The 20865-nt window shown below is 36.5% G+C and overlaps 1 protein-coding gene across 2 annotated transcripts in view; it reads right to left on the bottom strand.

The window, feature by feature from the left end:
* Positions 1-1429: 1429 nt before the first annotated feature.
* LOC150090904 (pentatricopeptide repeat-containing protein 2, mitochondrial-like) overlaps positions 1430-20865 on the bottom strand; it is a 126043-nt gene continuing 106607 nt past the window's right edge. For both annotated transcript variants that reach the window (XM_090380593.1, XM_090380594.1), the window contains exons 9-10: positions 20157-20340; positions 1430-1618 (exon numbers count right to left, since the gene is read on the bottom strand). In XM_090380593.1, the coding sequence (XP_090236719.1) occupies positions 1524-1618; positions 20157-20340 (279 nt within the window). In that variant the 3' untranslated portion in view covers positions 1430-1523. The remainder of the gene's footprint in view (positions 1619-20156; positions 20341-20865) is intronic.

The raw sequence follows: 20865 nt of genomic DNA, 5'->3' as shown, positions 1-20865 counted from the left end.
ACATTGTGTTTTTATAAACACACAACATCAAATCCAATTTTATTCATGTATATATTTTCATTTGTTCTCTATGGCTTTCTGCTAACCTTCCTACTAGAGTTTCAGTGTTATCCTTCAGGGTTTGAAGCAAAAAATGCAGACAAGGCACTCTTTAACAGACTCAAAACTTAAGTTCTTTCAGCCTGAATGGTATTGCATACTTCTAAATAGGTGGCAATCTGACACAGTGAACATGGAAGCTTTTCTCCCACCAATATTTAAATTACCTCAACAACCTCAAATATCCTACAAAACGCAAAGTGCAAAACTTTCCTGGGAAGGCAACCTCAGCTTTGTTGCAGCAGATTCTCCAGTGCTAATGATACTTAATATTGTGACAAAGAAGTCATTTTTCACCACTGGTAATGAGCCAACTCAAACAGGACATTTAAGTTAGTGAGAATGCAGTGAAGAATAAATGCTTACCCAATCTCAGACTGTCTGGTGACAACAAAGTGTCAAACCCCCTTTCAAGTTTTGACACCTTCCCAGCTGTTGCAAATGGCAGTTCTTGGGCCAAATAGAATTTCCCAGCAAGTTTCTCAATAATCAGTTACAGCAGAATTATCTTAAGCTATATGCTTTATGTGTTCTGAAATTTGCATCATTTTAATGTCTGAAAAAATAGGAACACTGTTAGTTTGCTAACACTAAGGTTTACACATATTAGCACAGAAATAATCCATGTGATGTGCACAAATAAACAAATATGTTTGCTCTAAAAAAAAAAAATAATAATAATAAAAAAGACAATTGCACAGGATGATGTATTTTTGATTGGTCCTAGGATCCTTGCTATTAATCAGTAATATACAATGACGTAGAATAATATCCTCAGAACAACACATCAAATAGCTTTTGGCTTAATGTGATTACTCAATGAGGGTCGTCACAATGGTTGCTTAAATTTGTGCAGTTGAATTGGTACCAGATCTACACTCATAAACAGTACAAGTGACAGATTTTAAAACTGTAACAGATGCACTTAACCCAATACATTCTAGCAAAAACTGAAAATGTGACATACATCACTGGTTTTATAATGTAATATTAAATGAATTACCTGGCTGCAAAAAATAAAATCATCACAAACTTGTCCTAATCACATTATAAATCAAAATGTACTCAGCACAATGCCCCTTTCTACGTTAATTAAAATATAAAAAGCAGCTAACTATTAATCACATTAAAAAATGTGTGTGTGTGTGTGTGTGTGTGTGTGTGTAGAGAGAGAGACACACATTTTTTAGTAAACTGATTTGGATCAAAAGATAGGGTGAAAAGAGATTGATTTTAAGATGTAAATGCCACATACAAAACAAACTGACCTATTAAGAAAAACAGAGATGCATCATATATAAATAAAATGCAATTTACTATCTTTTTCCACATAAGCAATACATCCATATGCCATATATACACAATATTCTGTGTATGTATGTGAGAAAATCTACTCAGACACATACATCAATGCCAATATAACATCAGTCATCACTATCATAAATGCCTTGTCGCTGCCTTAAATTATGTTTAGGAACCCAACTTTGATACCTGGATGATGCAGGTCCACTTCTAAAACCTATAATTTTAAATGACAAAAAAAAAAAAAAAAACCCACATAAATGAAACTGTCATTACCAATTTTATGTTATAATTATTAAAAATATCTCATAATAAAACATTTCAAATTCCAATAACACATTGTTTTTTGGCAATTTGCTCCAAGACCTCAGAAGCTGAAATTTTCGCTATATAACTAAGTTATTTAACTCTCTAAAAGATGATTTTTATAATGGAAACTGTACATCTTAATTAAAAAAAAAGATTAAAAACTAATATATTGATTAATGCACAACACAAAAAATCACTTCAACTAAAGGATGCAAAAACAAAACACGTGGCTGAGAGGAAGGACCACGTGGTTCTGTCAGAGACAATTGTAAGCCCATTCCATCTTAAAGTAACGATTAACATAATCACTGGTTAGTGGAATCAGCGGCTTTAATTTCAAAAAACAATTCAAATCATTAAAATGCGCTACACTTCCATCATCATATGTTCGGTTATAAGAATCAATTTTGAATGCCTTTGTGATATTTTTCTAAAGCACATTTTTGGAGGTCACTACCATAAAACAATAAAAAAAATTTGCACTTTCTGGTTTATTGGGCTTTTCTGTTAGTGCAATCTAATGGGTAGTAAACTTGATTTTTTTTTTTTTTTTTTTGATTTGGTAGTTGTTGGCGCATCGGCTTCTGTGGCCATATTGCACCTCCCAACGTTTTTGCAGTACTTTGATCCAAGCCCGAGGCGGGAATCGAACCCGCGACCTTTGGGTTGCCGGGCAGGTACTTTACCCACTCGGCTAGCCCGGTCGGCCGTAAACTTGATCTGATTGCATTTGCAATAATACCGATAGCTGGAATTCTGTGGATTTTTATGTTACTATGGTGAAATGTGAATCCCCTTCACTGAAATTTTCAATCATATAAAAAACAAATAAATTTTCAAAATCTTCTCTTCATTCCTATTTTTTAAGCTTTGTAAACTTGTCACTCCGTATCTCTCGAGCGTATCGTGTTAGTTGCAATTTTTGCATGTGTGTTCTTTGTTACCGATTGTTTATCTTTTTTACTGTTTTAAATTTTATAACCCAAAAAATGTCAGTGAACAGAAATATCAATTAGTATGTACATATTACAGTATTAATTAAACTATGTATGAATGTGTAAATATATTAATTGGTAAGGTAATAAAGTGTAAATTTTTGCTTTATATCTTTCTTTTATAACCTGTGAATAATATTGCTATTTTCACTTATTAGAATTGCCGTTAAATAGAATTAAAATTCAATTCGCAAACATGATCACAATGACCAGTCTTTTTTGTTTTTTTTTATGAAAACCCCAAACACGAGAGGTATTAGACCCTATAGTACTTAGTACCGTGGTTAGGTTGGAGGTTGAGAAGACGACAGAAGATATTTGTTAACATTAGACTTGAATTTCTGTAGACAAATTAATTTTCAGGAAATACGTGTGAAGGAAGGTTGTTCTAGAAAACGGCAGTTAAATGGATAAACGAGAAAGATGAAAAGTTGGTTCTGTGAGTTTGAAGTTGGACAGTAAATGGATGTTGGCTGGTGATGGTAAGTGTTCGGGCTGTTTTGTAAAAGAGAGCGGGAATTAGAGAAGCCAATTCAGAAGAACAGTGCCACAAGGAAGTATCTGTAGAAAAGGCATGCAGCAAAAACAGTACGTCTATGAGACAGCAAGGGGAGAAACTCTGTAGGAGATGAGTCATTAATTAACCTAACTGCTCTCTTTTGAATGGAATCTAGAACCCTGAGAGAGGTTTTGGGACCACTGCCCCAGATGTGGGAACAATATTCCATGGTAGGGCAGATTTGCAATTTGTACAGAGTGAACAGCTGTTTGGAAGAAAAGTAATGTCATTCCCAAGAACAAAAGAGAAAACCAAGTTTATTAGAAACAGAGGAAGCAATATTTGTAACATGCTTGTGCCAAAAGAGATTAGAAGTCAGGGTAATCCCCAAAAAGAGATATATCAACTTGCCTAGAAATCGGAGTATCACCAAAGATAAGCATAGGAGAAGAAGAATCCTTTTTGCAAGATATAAGACAGGACTGAGTTTTAGAAGGATTGAAATCAACTACATTGTCCTTGCCCCACTGGAGAATTACCAGGAGATCGGCATTTAAGGAATTTGTAGCAGATATTTGAGAAGTTAATGCTGATTGGGCAGGACGGAGGTTTCTGAAACTGGAATGCAATGTGCTATCGTTGGCAAAACTATGAAATGGATTTCCGGTCAATGGAAGGTCATTAATATACAAGAGGAAAAGAGGGGTTGAAAGAACTGAACCTTGGGGGGGCACCAGCATTAGTGGAGAAGTGAGATGGAGAGCCAGCTACCATCACCCTCAGTGAGTGGTCAGAGAGAAAACTGGATAACCAATTACAAAAAAACAGTTAGCAAACCATAAGATGAACGTTTGCTTAGAAGACCTTTATGCCAAACACGATCAAAAGCCTTGGAGATGTCAAGAGCAACTGCTTGTGTTTCACCAAACTTTTCCATTGAATTTGTCCATAAATGGATAACATAAGCCAGAATATCACCAGTGGATCGACACTGACGGAATCCATACTGGTGATCATTGATCAGACAGGTTTCTAAGTAGTTTAAGAGTTGGCAGTTAATTGATTTCTCCATTACTTTAGAAAAAGTAGAAGTAATTGAAATGGGACAATAATTGGATGGGAGGGATTTGTCACCCTTTTTAGGAACTGGCTGGATATGAGCAATTTTTCAAGCAGAAGGAAAAACACCTTTGGAATAAGAAAGTGAAAAAAAAGGCGGCAAAGAACAGGTGTAAGTTCAGGAACACAGGTTTTGAGAACAAGAGGTTAATTTGGTTTTTTTTTAGGAGCATTAGCAACTAAGGCCATATTGCTCCGGGAATATGTGGTGGTCATTCCCTTGACCTTTCCGCATCCTCCGTATTTGGTGGTGACGGGCTCGAACCCCTGTCTAATCAGAGAACAAGAGGAGAAATACCATCAAGACCTGGAGCTTTCTTAGCATCAAGATTCGTCAAAATCCTTCTGACATCCTTTTGATGGAAGACCACAGGAGGCATTGAATAGAGCGTGTTGGGAATGGTGGGAGGTGTTTTACCAAGATCATTAATACATGAATTGGAAGAAAAATGGGATGCTAGCAGGTCAGCTTTATCCTTGGCTGAAGTAACAATAGAACCATCTGGTTTTGACAGAGGTGGGAACAGAGATGGGCAAAAGTTGTGGCCAATAGTTTTGGCAAGAGACCAGAATGCTGGGCTACCATTAGGGCAAGAAGCATGTTTTCTACTCTTAGCCTGTTTAAAATCTAGCTTAGACTGATTAATAACTGCTTTACAATTGTTTTGAGCTTTGGTGTAGGCAGAAAATGAAATGAAGAATTGGAAACAAGCCAATTATGACATGCAATATTCTTCTCTTGAACAGCCTTAGCACATTTATTGGAAAACCAAGGTTTAGATATAGAGGACGAGATTTTAAGGTGGAGTGTGGAATAAACGATTCCATTCCCACAAGAATAATTTAACTGACACGATCTGAGCAAATGCTGACATCACAAATTTTGAAACAGTAATCCGACCAACGAAAAGAAATCTCACAGGTCATCCCATTTTGCATTCTTTTAATGCCAAACAACACGAAGTTGGGAATTGCCATGAGATAAAGGCTCCATTGGAGAAGAGACAATCACCAAGTTGTGATCTGAGGTGTCTAAAGGACCACTCACTTCGACCGTGTACTTAGAAGGGTTGTTTGTGAGAAAAAGATCAAGTGTGTTGGCTGTACGGTTAGGATTGTCTGGTTCTTCTTCTTATTTGGTTTTAGGAGCATTAGCAACTAAGGCCATATTGGTCCGGGGATATGTGGTGGTCATTCCCTGACCTTTCCGCATCCTCAACATTTGGTGGTCACGGGCTCGAACCCCGGTCTAATCAAGAAGCTTGTGCTATGTACTGCTGCTTCTGCCCTCCTGGCTACGGAGGCGCCGATTGTCTGGTATTCTGGTAGGTAAATGAGTGAACTGTGCAATGTCATTAGTAATAGCAAAAGTCTCAGCATCTCGACCAGCTGGGCCTGTGTGACTAGAAAGCGGAAGCTAGCTGGAGTTGTGAACATTAAAATCACCACGGAAAATTACCTCTGTTAGAAAAGTTGGACTAGAGAAACGCAAGTTGCAAGTTGCAACAAATTACCAAGTCTTTGACAGGGAATATCGGGATGGACATATATACAAACACCACCTTTGAGACAAAAGGAATTATACAGCAAATAATTCGGGCAACTGAGATTCTGTCAGAAAAAGTGCATGGGGTTTGGCAGAGTGCAAATGGAAATGGACATTGTTTAGATCAGAACTGAGACTACGTATATACGTGAAATCGACTAGAAAGTGTTTGGAGGTTTAGATCTTTTCGCAGATAAGCTTACTCTATTAGTTTGACAATTCATGGTGTATTCAATAGTAAGAAAAGTGGGAGGGACATGCTGTATGAAATAATGAAATTTTCAGATATGCCAATACACATGGTAAGAATATACCCAGATCCTTGACATAACATGACTTCGACATACACACTACTCAGACTCCTCCCAGGCACTATCTGGCAGAGTAGAGGTAGCAAGATTATACATTAGCTGATCCGGAAGCCTCCTAGAGAGTTACCAAAAGGTTCGGTCTGGTGTAGTAACTAGTGGCCGGCCTGTGAACACTGTTTTAGAGCTGTACCCTCGAAATGTAAGGAAGTTTAGATCTCGCCATGATGTCTATCATAACCCCAAAAGACATCAGTCATACTGTATGATGGATGAGATGGACAAGGGTTTGACCGGAACTTGGCTGTGGAGACTAAACATGGGTTTCACCACTTCAAGCCTCCAATAAGCAAAGTGGTGGTATTGCACCCGTTGATGAGAGTCATCTATCGCCTAGTATTTCCTGGTAACACAGAGGGATTACTTTCATTCATGTGGTGTGTGTATCACACTGCAACCCCTGCTTATGTTGGTTCACACCTGGGTGGTCATGCACAGTGTGCTTGCGCATGGGGGTTATACCCAGGATTACTAACAGTCCCACCATCATGAAAGTGCAAGCTTGATTTGATTTGATTTGGTAGTTGTTGGCGCATCGGCTTCTGTGGCCATATTGCACCTCCCAAGGTTTTTTGCAGTACTTTGATCCAAGCCCGAGGCGGGAATCGAACCCGCGACCTTGGGGTTGCCGGGCAGGTACTTTACCCACTCGGCTAGCCCGGTCGGCATGAAAGTGCAAGCAGAGGATCTGGTTGTCACAGACTGACCAGACTTCGCCAAGATTGGGTCCACTTGGCTTGAGTGGCACCCGAACAACAGTTCCATCAGTGTTTTAGACTCCCAGCTAGCAAGTACTGCTTGTCTGGCATATCTGAGAGAATGTCTGCGACAACCTCAATGACCTTACCACATATCGTATAGTGAACCAATTATAAAGCAGAGGTCCACTGTAATATGCTCCTTTACGTATGAATTGTTTTGAAACTTTCCAGCACACAATGACACAGAGGTGTCATTGTTTACTGTCATTGTGTTTTAAAGAATGTCAGCAAAAAAAACAGCTTTGAAAATCCAGAGGTTGCAGTTGTGAGCCTTACTTGTCTGATTTAAGCCCAAAATTGAATAAAATAAAATAAAAAGATAATAATAAAAAAAGAGTAACACCTAGTTCTCTTATGAAAAATCAAATTAGAATTTTTTAAAATTCTAATTTGATTTTTGACAATAATTTCACTCTAATATGATATGGGAGGCAGGAACAATAACTGTCCCATTTTTTTGAAGGAGACAGGACTGAACAAGCAAATATATAAGTAAAAATAAGAACAAACCAATATTTTAAAGAATTTACATATACAAAGTTTCATTTTTAAAAAACATTAAAACACACATTCAGCAAATTTGCTACCACAAAGGTTAACAAACATAATAAACTGAAATGGAATTATACTTCATTACATTACTTGATCTGGGTGGTCACCCCCATGTACTTGTGCATGGAGGTTATACCCAGGATTACTAAAAGTCCCACCATTGTGAAGGTGCAAGCAGAGCATCTGGCTGTCACAGACCGTCTGGACTTCACCGAAATTGGGTCCACTTGACTTGAGTGTCACCCGAATATCAGTTCCATCAGCGTTTTAGACTCCCAGGTAGCAAGTACAGCTTGTCTGGCATATCTGAGAGAATGTCCGTGACAACCTCAAGGACCAAGGTGTTTAAGTATTATCATTAATACTTAAACACTTTCTCTTCGACACTGTTTCCGCAATTGTAAAAATTACTCTACTGCAGCTCTTACATATACCGCAAACTTCGCTGCTCTGGCCATATAATGAATTGTTAGTACGGCCTACTCAATTACGTTCGCTTGCCAATTCAACAGTATCACGTGACGTTTCCTCCAACTGTTGCAACTTCTTCGCTTACATTAACACTTTCTCCACAATTCTGCGACGCTTCTTAAATTTATCTAGCCACCCAGTGCTCGCATTAAATTCTGTATGTCCAAGGGACTGTGCAAATTTCAGAGCTTATTGCTTAATTATTGGACCTGATATTGTATATTCTTTTCACGTATCATTTGCAACCATTTTAGAACAGCTTTATCAACACCTTCGTATATACACACAACTTAATTCGCTTCTTGTCTGCTCTTCCTTCAATTGCATTTAAAATTGATTCTCGTAGATAAACTGCTTGCAGGTATGCATATTTCTCCGCAACATCTTTTTTCTTAAAACCCTGGTCACTATCATAACAATCTTTGCTTTATCATTAATACTTAAACACTTTCTCTTTGACATTGTTTCTGCAATTGTAAAAATTACTCTACTGCAGCTCTTTCCGATACATACGCCGCAAACTTCGCTGCGCTGGTCATATAATGAATTGTTAGTACGGCCTACTCAATTGCCTTCGCTTGCCAATTCAACAGTATCACGTGACCTTTCCTATCAATCACTTTAAAGAAATATATGACTTTGTGAATTTCTTTTATTCCGCTTTCGTTCATATATATACGAAAGAAAATTTATGATTAATGTATGCTGTATGTTACTTTTCAGAAAAAAAAAAATAATAAAAAAAAATAAAAAAATACAAGAGCATATAGCCTATAATTGATGACAACGAAATTAAAAAAAAAAAAAAAAAAAAATACAAGAGCATATAGCCTATAATTGATGACAACGAAATTAAAAAAAAAAAAAATTCATGAAAAGCATCTACTGGGAGTCCAGTTAGAGATGAGAAGCGAATGTCACTCAGTAGGTGTTACTAAAAACCAACTATGATAGCATTCTATGTATTGCCGCCACAGCATGCTAAAGTTTACCGCAGCAAATTTCGTTTTCCCCTGAGCCAACATCAATTTACAAATCTACCCTATTTATTGTAAAGTTTATGACCACTTTTAAGAAAATCCACTTGGTTTAATAACTGTAACAAAAATGAAATAAAGACCCTCCTACGGGCATCAATGGCCACAAGTGTTCACTAAAAGGATGTTTATTTAATTCTAGATGCTAATGCGCAATTTCGGAAGGAGGCAGTATATTTGAGTGGCTTTTAGCAACAAATGCTTGAAAATCTTCAAAAATGCTTTTACTAATTTTTCTAAAAATTCGTTATAGAGACTAACACTTCGCTATATGGGGTTAATTTTACATGTAATTTCGTTTCAAGGTGCAATGTTTTGCAAAAAATTTGTAATATAGAGAAATTTGTTAAATAGAAGTTCATAATAGAGAAGTAGGAAGTTGAATAAAACTTCTTACTTCTCTATTATGAAGAAGTAGGAAGTTGAATAAAGTTGAATAAAATGTTTTGAATAAAACAACTTTCCACTCTATTCCATTTCTTAAAAAGACCCCCACCCCTTCCTCTCCTTCCAGTTTTAGCTGAGATGTGGCTCTTCCGATTGTCTTTTTTTTTTTTTTAATTAGATGATAAATGGCTCTTCACTCAAAAAAGGTTGCTGACCTCTGGTGTAAGGAATAATAAATATGCCAATAAAATATATGAATAAAGCAGTAAGCATCATTTTACATTTATATAACTTAAAAATGATATGGTTGATAATACAATAAAATGGGGGAAAGAAAAAAGAAAATGGTGATGGAACAAGATATACATGAATACACATAATATCAACTATCCTCCCAGGTTGTGCCTTCATCTAGTATGGAAAATAGGTTTACAAAAACAAGTCCAAAATACATAGACAAAAACACAAATGTAAGTCAAAATAATACTAAAATCTACAGAAAGGCAGCAACATGTCCAGGTGCAGCATTGTAAATATGGCAGTAATGAATGAATCATTAGGAGGATACACTACAGAAAGTTACTTGAAATTTGGTTCTCAAACTGTGCTCCAGCACCTGAATGTGCTGCAAACTTTCAAAATTGTCATGATTATAGTGTCTTTAACTCCAAGTGTGATCTGAGTAAACAATGTTTGAGACCCAATGAGGTGGGGGGGGGATGGAGAAAACGTAACAGATATTTATTAAATTTTTTTTAATATCTAAAAGTTATGCCAAGACACTACCCATTTAGATTTAGGAGTTAGAAGTGCCAAACTAGCATTGCAGAATGCTAGTTTTTAATCATTATTAATTAAAAACCAGCATACAGACAATATAAATCACAGAGAAGCACCCATATTTCCTTGATGTAAATTATACTGTCCATATGACTGTGCACCTATGCCATTATACTCATTAGCATAGGCAAGAAAGCAACACAAAAAAAAAAATGCTCCCATTTCACCCCTCCATTCGTTCAAATACCTGTCCAGCTCAGCCTTAAATTTATTTAGGCTATCAACCTTCACAACAAAGGATGGAAGTCTGTTCCACAAACCAACCAACCAACCAACCACCCGTTGGCTAAAGGAAAACTTCTGCACATCTGTCCTACATCTGTCTTTCCTCAATTTGAATTTATGCCCTCTCAGGTGATTATTCTGAGCAAGAGGAAGAATCCCATCAACATTGAGCATGCTCAAACCATTCAAGGCTTTATACACCTCAATCAGATCACCTTGCAAGTGCCCAGTCTCCAGACGCTCTAATTTGCAAAACTTAAGCCTTTCTTCATAAGAGCAACCCTTTGTTCCATTCACTAATCTTGTTGTCCTTCTATGTACTCGTTTCAACAGCTCTACATCCTTCTTAAAATGAGGCCTCCAGACCTGTATACAGTACTCAAGGTGTGGCCTGACCATTGTGGTGATTATCCCCTTGTATAAGGGGATAATCACCTCCTTATCCCTGCTAGAAAAATTCCTGTATATCATTGACAAGACACTCTTGCAGACCGTCTGCACTGCTCAGAAATCTTCATATCTGCCTGCACAATTACCCAAGGTCCTTTTTGTTCTCTACCACTGTCAGTGAGTTGATACGTTACTCTGGGGTTACTGCTTCCCATATGTAGTACTTTACATTTGTCAACGTTAAACTTCATTTGCCACCTCTCTGCCCATCTGCTAAACTTTTCCGGATCCTGTTGCAGCAGCATACTGTTGTTAGTGTCCTTAACAATCCTGCCAACCTTCGTATCCTATGCAAACATGGATATTAAGCTTGATATACCATCATCAATACCATTTATAAATACAGAAAACAATAATGGATCCAACATTGAACCCCGAGGGACTCCACTAATAACATTAGTCCACGATGAGCAGAGTCCATTGATTACCACTCTCCGTCTTCTCCCACTCCACCATCCCTTTATCCATAGCAGCAATTTGCCTCCAATGTCACACTGCTCCAATTTGTGCAGCAGTCTTCCATGTGTAACAGTATCAAAAGCCTTTCTAAAATCCAAATATATGATATCAAAGTTATTCCCTGCATCCAGTTCCTTTGTGACCACATCTTAGTATCCAATCAAATTGGTCAGGCAAGACTTTCCCCTTAACAAAACCATGCTGTCTCCAAGCTGTAACTGAAGTCTTGTCTAGATGATCCTGCAGTGCTTCTTTAACCAGTGCCTCCATTAATTTTCCTGGGACAGAAGTCAAACTAACAGGTCTATAATTACTTGTGTCGCCCTTTGATCCTCCTTTGTGAATTGGGGTCACATCTGCACATCTCCAGTCCATGGTTACCTCCTCTGAGTCCAAGGAAGCTCTCATTATTATGGCTAAGGGTTTGCTTACTTCCTCTGCTGCCTCCTTTAATATAACTAAATAGATCCCATCCACCCTGGGTGCCTTTTTTATGGTTATCGTCAACAATTTCTCCTCCACTTTCCTCTCAGTTATTACAAAATCATCTACTCACAGCCAGAGTTTAACTCACCTCTGGCATTCCCCTCCCTGAATAACTCCTCATGGGTGAATGTAGATGCAAAATACTTATTTAGGTTTTTTTTTTTTTTTTTTTTTTTGATTTGGTAGTTGTTGGCGCATCGGCTTCTGTGGCCATATTGCACCTCCCAAGGTTTTTGCAGTACTTTGATCCAAGCCCGAGGCGGGAATCGAACCCGCGACCTTTGGGTTGCCGGGCAGGTACTTTACTCACTCGGCTAGCCCGGTCGGCTCATTTAGGTTGTTAGCCACCTGAGCAGGATCATCAACAGTTGAACCAACAATATCCATTGGACCAATCTGATTCATTCCTGTTCTTCTACAGTTTACATAGGTAAAGAAGGCTTTGTTGTTTTTCTTTGCATCCTTTGCCCAAGATTTCTCATAATCTGCCTTTCCTGCCTAATCTCCTTTGTGACTTGGTTATAGACCAGCTTATATCTATCATAGGCTTCCATGTCACCCATTAATTTATATGTATCCCATGCATTTTTATTCTCTGCCATATGTCTCATTAGATCATCTGACATCCATTTAGACCCAAACCTTGAACAATAATTCTTAGTTGGTATGTAAAGCCTAGTAGCTTTCAAGATAAATTCTTTGAATGCTTCCCATTTTGAATTTGGTGTTGGTAACATCATCAGTTGGTCCCACCACATAGAATTTAAATACTGTCTCAGACCACTGTAGTCGCCTTTACGAAAGCAAAAACCCTTCCCTTTACCCCTGATGGTAGTTACCTCTGAGTAAATCCCACTTCAGCACACTGTGATCACTGCCACCTTGTGGTTCCTTTATCTGCAGATTCTTGATGCATGAAGAATCACTACTGATATTCAGATCAAGAGTATTAGTCCCTCTAGTTGCCTTCCGAATATGCTGATGTAGAAAACACTCATCCAATAAATCCACAAAAGCCTTGCTAGTGTGTGAGTGACCAATCCACAAATTCCAGTCAATATCTGGGAAATTAAAATCCCCCATCATAAGACTCTCTGATGTACTGGCCCACTCTATTTCCCTGAACAGTTTCTTATTATACTCATCAGAGTCATCAGGCATATAGCACACTCCTATTCTCAATTTTGACGTCCCAATGTTTATGTCACACCAAACTGACTGAACACTGCACTGTCCAGTAACGTCGACTGGCTTCGCTTTCTTGGATTTTATGTGTTTCTTAACTAATAGCATAATCCCCCCTCCCTTCCTATCCTATCTATACACATTGTATTCCCCAATTCTAGTCCTGCATTCCTTATATCTGTATGACACCATATCTCGGATATTCCAACAATATCTGCCTTTGATGAGCATTGCTGCATATTGACTGCACTGCTGGCCAGCAACATGTTTTAACTACACCAATCTGCATTTTAAGAAAGGTTCTCTGATATTTTACTGTTGATAAGTGATCTGAATTAGTTATCAAAACTGAATTGAGGAAAGATATTTTAAATTTGCTCTATCACGTCAGAATTTTTTACAAATTAAAAAAAAAAATAATCAAAAATACCGGTGGGGTGCTTCTGGTTTAATTTGTATTTTTACAGATTTTAGAATCAGGTTATTTTTATATAAAAATACTAACAATAATAAGTAAAAAATAAAAATATCAAAGGTTACGTCCTGTTGACCAGCATAGATGATTGGAAACTGGATTTCTTTTACATTAAACTAGGTTAAACATGTACCTTTTTGTCATCCTCAGGTGACTAGTTTTGGTGCCTATTCCTCTGTTTAGAGTCCAACAATGCAGAGCCATCATACTGATATTACATCCCCATTGGTACCTTTTTCCCCATTCCTTTTATATCCTGATAGAATCTTTCCTCCTGCTCTTCACCATGTTACCAAAATTTTTTTTGGAAAATAGTTGTGATGAGAGTGCAAGAAGTGTACCTTAACACTCATATTGCAGCCTATTTTTCTGAATTTCTCCAGCACAAATCATTTCATAATTTGGGTGTTCACTGTTTTTCAAAAAATTTGTGCACTACATTTTTAAATGTAGTGCACCAAGTGTATCTTTCAGTTTGGTCCATAGCTTCTTCAAAATACAGAGTCCAGCAGCAGCTTGTAGATCAGAGATCCAACAAAAATTCATGCTTTGATTTTTCATATATAAGTGATGGGAATGTGGGTGCAAACTTGAAACAGTTTCCTTCTTTATTCAGGGCTTGAACAAACTGCTTCATTAAAGCTAGCTATGATATTCAGAGGTGGTAACAGCACATTGTTCTGATCTACTAGTGACCCCTCTTTAATGTTCTTTTAATCTGGTGTCGTAGACTGCCTTGGTGGCCAAGCTTGCTTTTCTCAATGTTCACTTCTTGCTTGAATATCCCACTCACACAGAAAGGAAGGCATTTTTGTGTAACCAAGTTGCTGGTCAAGTAGCAGACCAACAACTTTAAAGTTTCAATGCACTAGAAAATAATGAACCTTGTACTGAATGTTTTCAAAAAGAAGCTTATCTTCATAGTTTCTATTAAGTTTGCCTAATGAGATATAGGAATGGGTGCATATTTGTTTCCTCTATGAAGAAGGGTTTTCTTCGATGATTCAATAAATAATCTTCACTCTGCTGGTTGGTAGAAAATTCCAAAAAGTTCATAACTGCCAGAATGTTGTTGCAATATATCATTGAGCCCTTTTTTGGTAAAATAGAGAACCAATTTTTTTTCACAATGTCTATACCATGAAAAAGACTTCCTGGGGGCAACAGAGTCTTCAATTGCAGTCTTGACCCTGATCTCTTGAGAGATTTAAATCTCTCAGAAGATCACAAAGTTTGTTTTGAGTAAACAGCTTTGAGTAAACAAATTTCTTTGTCACAACAGTTCATATCATCTCTAGATATCAGTGTTTCTCAACCAGTGGGATCTGAAAGCCTTCAAGGCGGGACTCAAGTAGACTGAAAACATTTTGGTACCCTAATAGGCTATGGGATTTCTTGCAGTTTATTGTTATCACTAGAATGGAGCAAAGAAAATGTCAGTGAGCTTACGTTATTAAGCACTTTGAAAACATATGGCAAGGACCAATAAACGTGGTTAATCTGATCATAAAAACCCATTACAGAAATTTAATTTTCAGGCTTTCCACAAATGCCTCTTGCTGCTTCATGAAACTTCCAGACTTGAACAGGCTTGTACAGCAGGGGTGCAACCAAATTTGAGCCTAACCCTTCCCAATTACCCCACACACAATGCTCCTACCCAAGGAAAACAATGAACAAAAACCTCTCTTGGTGGCTTGTCTTTCATCTACCTTCCAATTTCATTTTATGAGAAAATTTAAAAATGCTTAAGCATCATAGGAAATATATATATTCCCTATTGTGCTCTTTCCTCCCAGCACTTTGCTGCATTCTTATTAATTTAGTAATGCAAAAGATCTTAGCAGACATCCTTTTTTTTTCCTGGAATGAAAGAAGTACATACTCTTTCACATTGTGTTCTTTTGTTCCAATATGACAAAAATAAAACAGAATACAACATTACTTTCCAACTGTAATAGTTTGGAAAGGTAAGCGAATAATATTTATGTTTATTTATTTACAGTTATTCACTTGTAGATATCTTTAAAGTTGTACTATAAAATAAGAAGTAATATTACATGTATTGGCCAACTGCACTTGGTATTCCTTAAAAAGTAAACCAAACGATGAAGGTGAAGTATATAATAATTTAGAACAGCTCAGAATATTTTCTTTGGTTGAATACATCTTAATTTTGAATGTAACAGAAATAATCATTACAATTAACTCTGTAAATCCAATTAATTTTCACATATTGTTTTATACTTTCATTTTTTTACCCTCAGAATAAAAAAACGAGTAACCAAGAACTTAAAAGATTTGAATTCATCTCTTAGGAAACAATTAGCTCTGAAGGAGGGATTCCAGCAGAGAAGAGAAAGAAAAAGACTGTTAGAAGAAAGTACAATGAAATATACATTTATTATGGATTTTCAAAGAGAGGAACTGATGATGCACCCATTCTATTATGTGCAGTTTGTGCAGAAACATTAACCGATGAAGGAATGAAGCAGCAGAATTTGAAGAGACATTTAGAGGGAAGACATCAGATCCTAAAAGATAAGCCTATTGGGTATTTCCAATGGAAAAAAAAACTTAATTCAGCAATGAAAACAACAAAAAAAAAAAAAAAAAAAAAAAAAAGCTTGCTTTTCAAATGTTGGTTTCACTGCCCTTTAGGCATCCTTTTTAGTCTCTTTGTGAATTGTTAAATATAAAAATCCATACACAATAGGTGAAAACATTGATAAGACCAGCAATGATGGATGCCTTCAGAGAGGTTCTTGGCAATGATGCTGTAAATAAGTTTGCTATAACCCCACGTCTAGTGATATCAAAGCTCAAACCATTTCCATCTGAAAAAAATGGAAGCTTTTCTCTCTTCAATTAGATGAATTCTTGGATATTTTGAACAGTGCCATTTTAATGGGATGTTAGATATATCTATCAAGAGAAGATAATTGATAATGTTTTAATAGTTTGCAGTATGTCAGCAAAAATTACAAGCTCAGAAACATTCAGTGTTATAAATGATTACTTTTCATATAATGGCCTGGATTGGAAATGCATCACTGGTCTTTGTACAGATGGTGCTGCTGCAAAGACAGGCTCGCACACTGGAGTCACTGCAAAATTTTGAAGTTGCACATGACAACCTTCAAGCCACACATTACATGATACATTACAAACAATTTGGTGGTAAAATAATGGTTCCAGAACTGTCTCATGTGTTATATGACTGTATTGAAGTTGTGAATTTCATCAAAGACAATGCACTAAACAGATGATATTTAAAATATTTTGTGATTAGATGGGGACAGAACATGCCTCTTTTGTTATATATGGAAGTTAGATGGTTGTCATGTGGAAAGGTGTTATCTTGTGACTTTGAACAAGGAGAGAAAAATTGGGAGAGTCTTGGTTCTAAAGAAATAAAAGCTAGCAAGAAATAAATAAAAGATAACACAAATTGAGTGTCAAAATTGGCTGATATTTTTTAACTTCTTAAAAGACTAAATTTGTGATTACAAGACCCATAGTCCTTCCACCTTACAACTATGATAAAATTTGGACTTATTTTCCAAATGAAAATAAGTTTAATCTGACCGTTAACCTCCCCTCCCCTTGTAGCACTGCATTTCTTCCCTCTCCCCATGTGATGAACTGAAGTCTTCTATGACTATCATTTTTGAAAAGTTTATGCAGTACTGTAACCTTGTATGGGAAAATTTTTAAATTCAATTGATATATTCATTGAGTACAATGCCAAGACATTCCAAGTTCAAGCACTACTTTTTTTTGTTGATTTTCCTAGACTATGCTGCATTGCAACACAAAGAGCTTCAACATTTTCTGGAGAATGCTGGCTGTTTGAGGCTATTTTTGTTCTTTTACATAGAGTATTGCGTATAGCAGTAATTGCTCTTTGTTTCATGTGAAAAAAAAGAAAAGGGAAGAAAGAAAAAAAGGAGAACAACTTTAACCTACTGTCTGATTGCAAGAAAAAAAAAAAAAAAAAAAACTCACTACCATTTTGTTCTCCAAGGAAAATACATGGAATTTATAAGTTTGTAAAGTACTGTGACTTATTGCTGTTTCTCTGTTGAATTTCCCAGGAATTATTGCCAACTTTAAATGAAATTCAACTAACAGCTGTTTTAGCTGATGATACAAGTATGCCAAAATTTCACACACCATTCTGAAGGGAATGGGGGAAAGATGTGCAACATACAGTATTGTTAGATAAAATGCCAGACCAGTCTTATCCATGCTTCCGAAGCCTTTTTCAATGTACTGGCGACAAGTTCATGAAATGGTATCATACTGGAATCCTCCTTATTAACCAGATTGTGCTAATGTGAAACATGTTTAAGCAAGAACTACAGAATCTTGTCTTCCATCCTATTACATCTCTGCAGAAAACTTGATATCATATAACAACAGAAATCTTTCCTTAAAAGTTTAGCACACAATGATTCTCAGCTAAAAAGCTCCATCCCAGTATTATATCAGGTCTTGATTCCACATACTTATGGAAAATTGCAAGCTGAATTAATATTGTTAACAAACAATCCTCAATCCTCTTTTTAATGAAATGGGTGTTAAATTAATAAAACAAAGTAATAATTTAACTAAAGTAACAGTACTCCATTATATAACGCTAGTTGTACCTGGTGTAACATGCCGTCCCATCTTTCTGATTATGGGGTAAATAGTTTAATCTAGATCCTTCAGTCTTCACCATTCTTGTTTAGCGGTGATATAATTCTACAGCTCTAGGATATATGCATGTCTCTATTTGCGGGTGGTTCCCCATCTTCTCCAACAAATATTGCAGCAACCTTCATTTTGGATGTAGGTGCATTATATCGTCTCTTAACCATCACGTCCAATTGTTGCATTATTTTGGCCATATATAACCTTGACATGATTGTTTTTCAAGCCGTTTTGTTGTTGCTTCAGCAGAATCGAAAATATAAAGCTGTCCATATCCTGGCTTATTTGCCTTGTCTGGATATAGTGGTGAGACCAAATGGCAAATCTGGCAGTGTATTCTAAAACAGTATGGACCATTCCCAGGCAGTGATTTAATCTCTGCACCCATTGATGCGAATGCCATTGTACTCTCGCATATGTTTTCTGTAGTTATTTGTTTCACGTGTATCCCCTTGTAAGCAGCTCTTGTAATAGAGTGGGTTTTTTTTTTTTTTTTTAGTTAGTTGTTGGCACATCGGCTTCTGTGGCCATAATGCACCTCCCAAGGTTTTTGCAGTACTCTGATCCAAGCCCGAGGCGAGATTCGAACCCGCGACCTTTGGGTTGCGAGGCAGGCACTTTACCCACCTGGCTAGGCCGGTCGGCTAATAGAGTGGGTGTCTCAGATAGTGGGTCAAGTGAAACCTTTCCATCACGACAGCATTTAGTGTATTTATTCGATGTGTTTAACTCATGACCCCAATATCTTGCATTGCAATACTCACAGTTGTAACACATATTTCCTATGTCATGTTCTTCCACATTAATTACAGCTTGTTGATTATTTCCATCCGGTGCTTCTATTTGATTAGTCCTATGGCGTCTTCTCATTTCCAATCTTGCTTCTCTTTCTTCAATGTTTTCTGTCCATCTTTGTAGTTGCAGACTCTCCCTTAGTCTATTAGATCTCTCCTCTAATGTTTCATTAGCATTTCTTCTACATTTTCTCAATATTCTTACACACTGTTCAGCCATTTTTACCCTTCTTAAAACCTAGAACGGTATATTAAAATTGAAGGCAGATAAGATAAACATACATCGATAGGTTGCCTTTCTTCAGTCAAAAAACATTAGTACAAAAATTAATAAAGAATGCCTGATGTGGTGGTCATGCGAGGTGAACCGCGCGAACGGGTGCTGGCAACAATTAAAGGTTTGAAAATTTGGGCAGCATATCAAGCGTTTTATATATATAGATGCTATTTTTAAATGTATACAATTTATATGAAAAATATTTAATACTTGTATCATGTACACAATGTTTTAAACAAGGTTCGGCAGCCTTTAGCACTTTATGAGCTACTGTAAAAATCTGGTACAATTTTTTACAAGTGAATATTTTAAACAACATATGCTAGTTTTAGAATTATTATAATTTTCATTATGAATTTAAAAAAATTTTAAATCATAATGGAAGTAGCAAAAATTTGAAGTAAACTTAAAAATAAATTAGGCAGGCAATTAATGAGATTTCTTGTATTGCTTTTTTACAGAAAATTATATTTTAAATTCTATGCACTGCAACTAATCATTTGCCGATTCCTGTTTTTAACTGTTACATTCATAAGGTCCTAAACAAGAAATTAAAAATGTATACAAATTTTTTCTAACAATTAACATTTAAAAAATTATTATTTTTTTAGTTAGAAGAAGATAATCTAAAAAATGTATTTTACATGAAAAATTTCCGGGACCACTTTTACTATCCTCCCCCATCACGTAATCACCTCTGGGTCAGAGATTTTGCAATGGTGGCAATTCTGTGGATGGGTGCAAAATGTTCAGACTGCTGACGTGGAGTGAAACTACAGATCAATTTTTATACTTAAAACAAACAAAATAAAATTTGCATACCTGAGGCTGGTGCCCACTGTTGATCTCTAGCTGGTAGTTTATGTTGCACTTCTGTACATAACAATTCATCTAGGGTCTTAACCGTTACATGATTGTTTTCTTTTAGGGCACGGCAAAGCTGTTCAAACACATGGGCAGCCTCTTTGTCATTTAGTCTATCAATAGTATTTTGTATCCTTTGCAACTAAGAAATAAATTATACAGACATAAAATAATAATATACATAAAATATTTCACAAAAAAAGTAAGTGATAAACAGTAATATGCAAGGCAATATAGCTCTCATTGAGAACATCAGTTACCAACCTTTCTGCATAAGTGGGTCACTGAATGATCAAATGTGATGAGGGTTGCACTTTGAAACTGAAATGTGAATATACTTAGTAACTAAACTAATTTCTAAATCAGTACAACTCTTCTTATAGGATTAAGGAGTCGTACTGATATATACACAATGCGCCAAAAAAATACTAACCTTTATATTAAGACAGTTATAGACAGAATAAATGCAAATAAAACTGATGTGGGGCAATTATGCTTTGCCTCACTGAGTATAGAGCTGCACAGGCCATTTGACTGCCTTAATCTAAAGCCAGATTGGGGGAAATGTGTAATACATAAGACTTTGAAAAAGATCTTATCGTGTGTACATGTTTAGCAGGAACCACGATTCAAAAAACAAAAGACAACTGGTTTCTCAAAAGCAACC

This window comes from Mastigoproctus giganteus, chromosome 1, assembly GCF_048544385.1.
Source record: "Mastigoproctus giganteus isolate SK-2022 chromosome 1, ASM4854438v1, whole genome shotgun sequence".
NCBI classification, from domain to species: domain Eukaryota; kingdom Metazoa; phylum Arthropoda; class Arachnida; order Uropygi; family Thelyphonidae; genus Mastigoproctus; species Mastigoproctus giganteus.
Note: the sequence above shows the minus strand (reverse complement) of the source record. Positions and strands in the feature narration are given on the sequence as shown.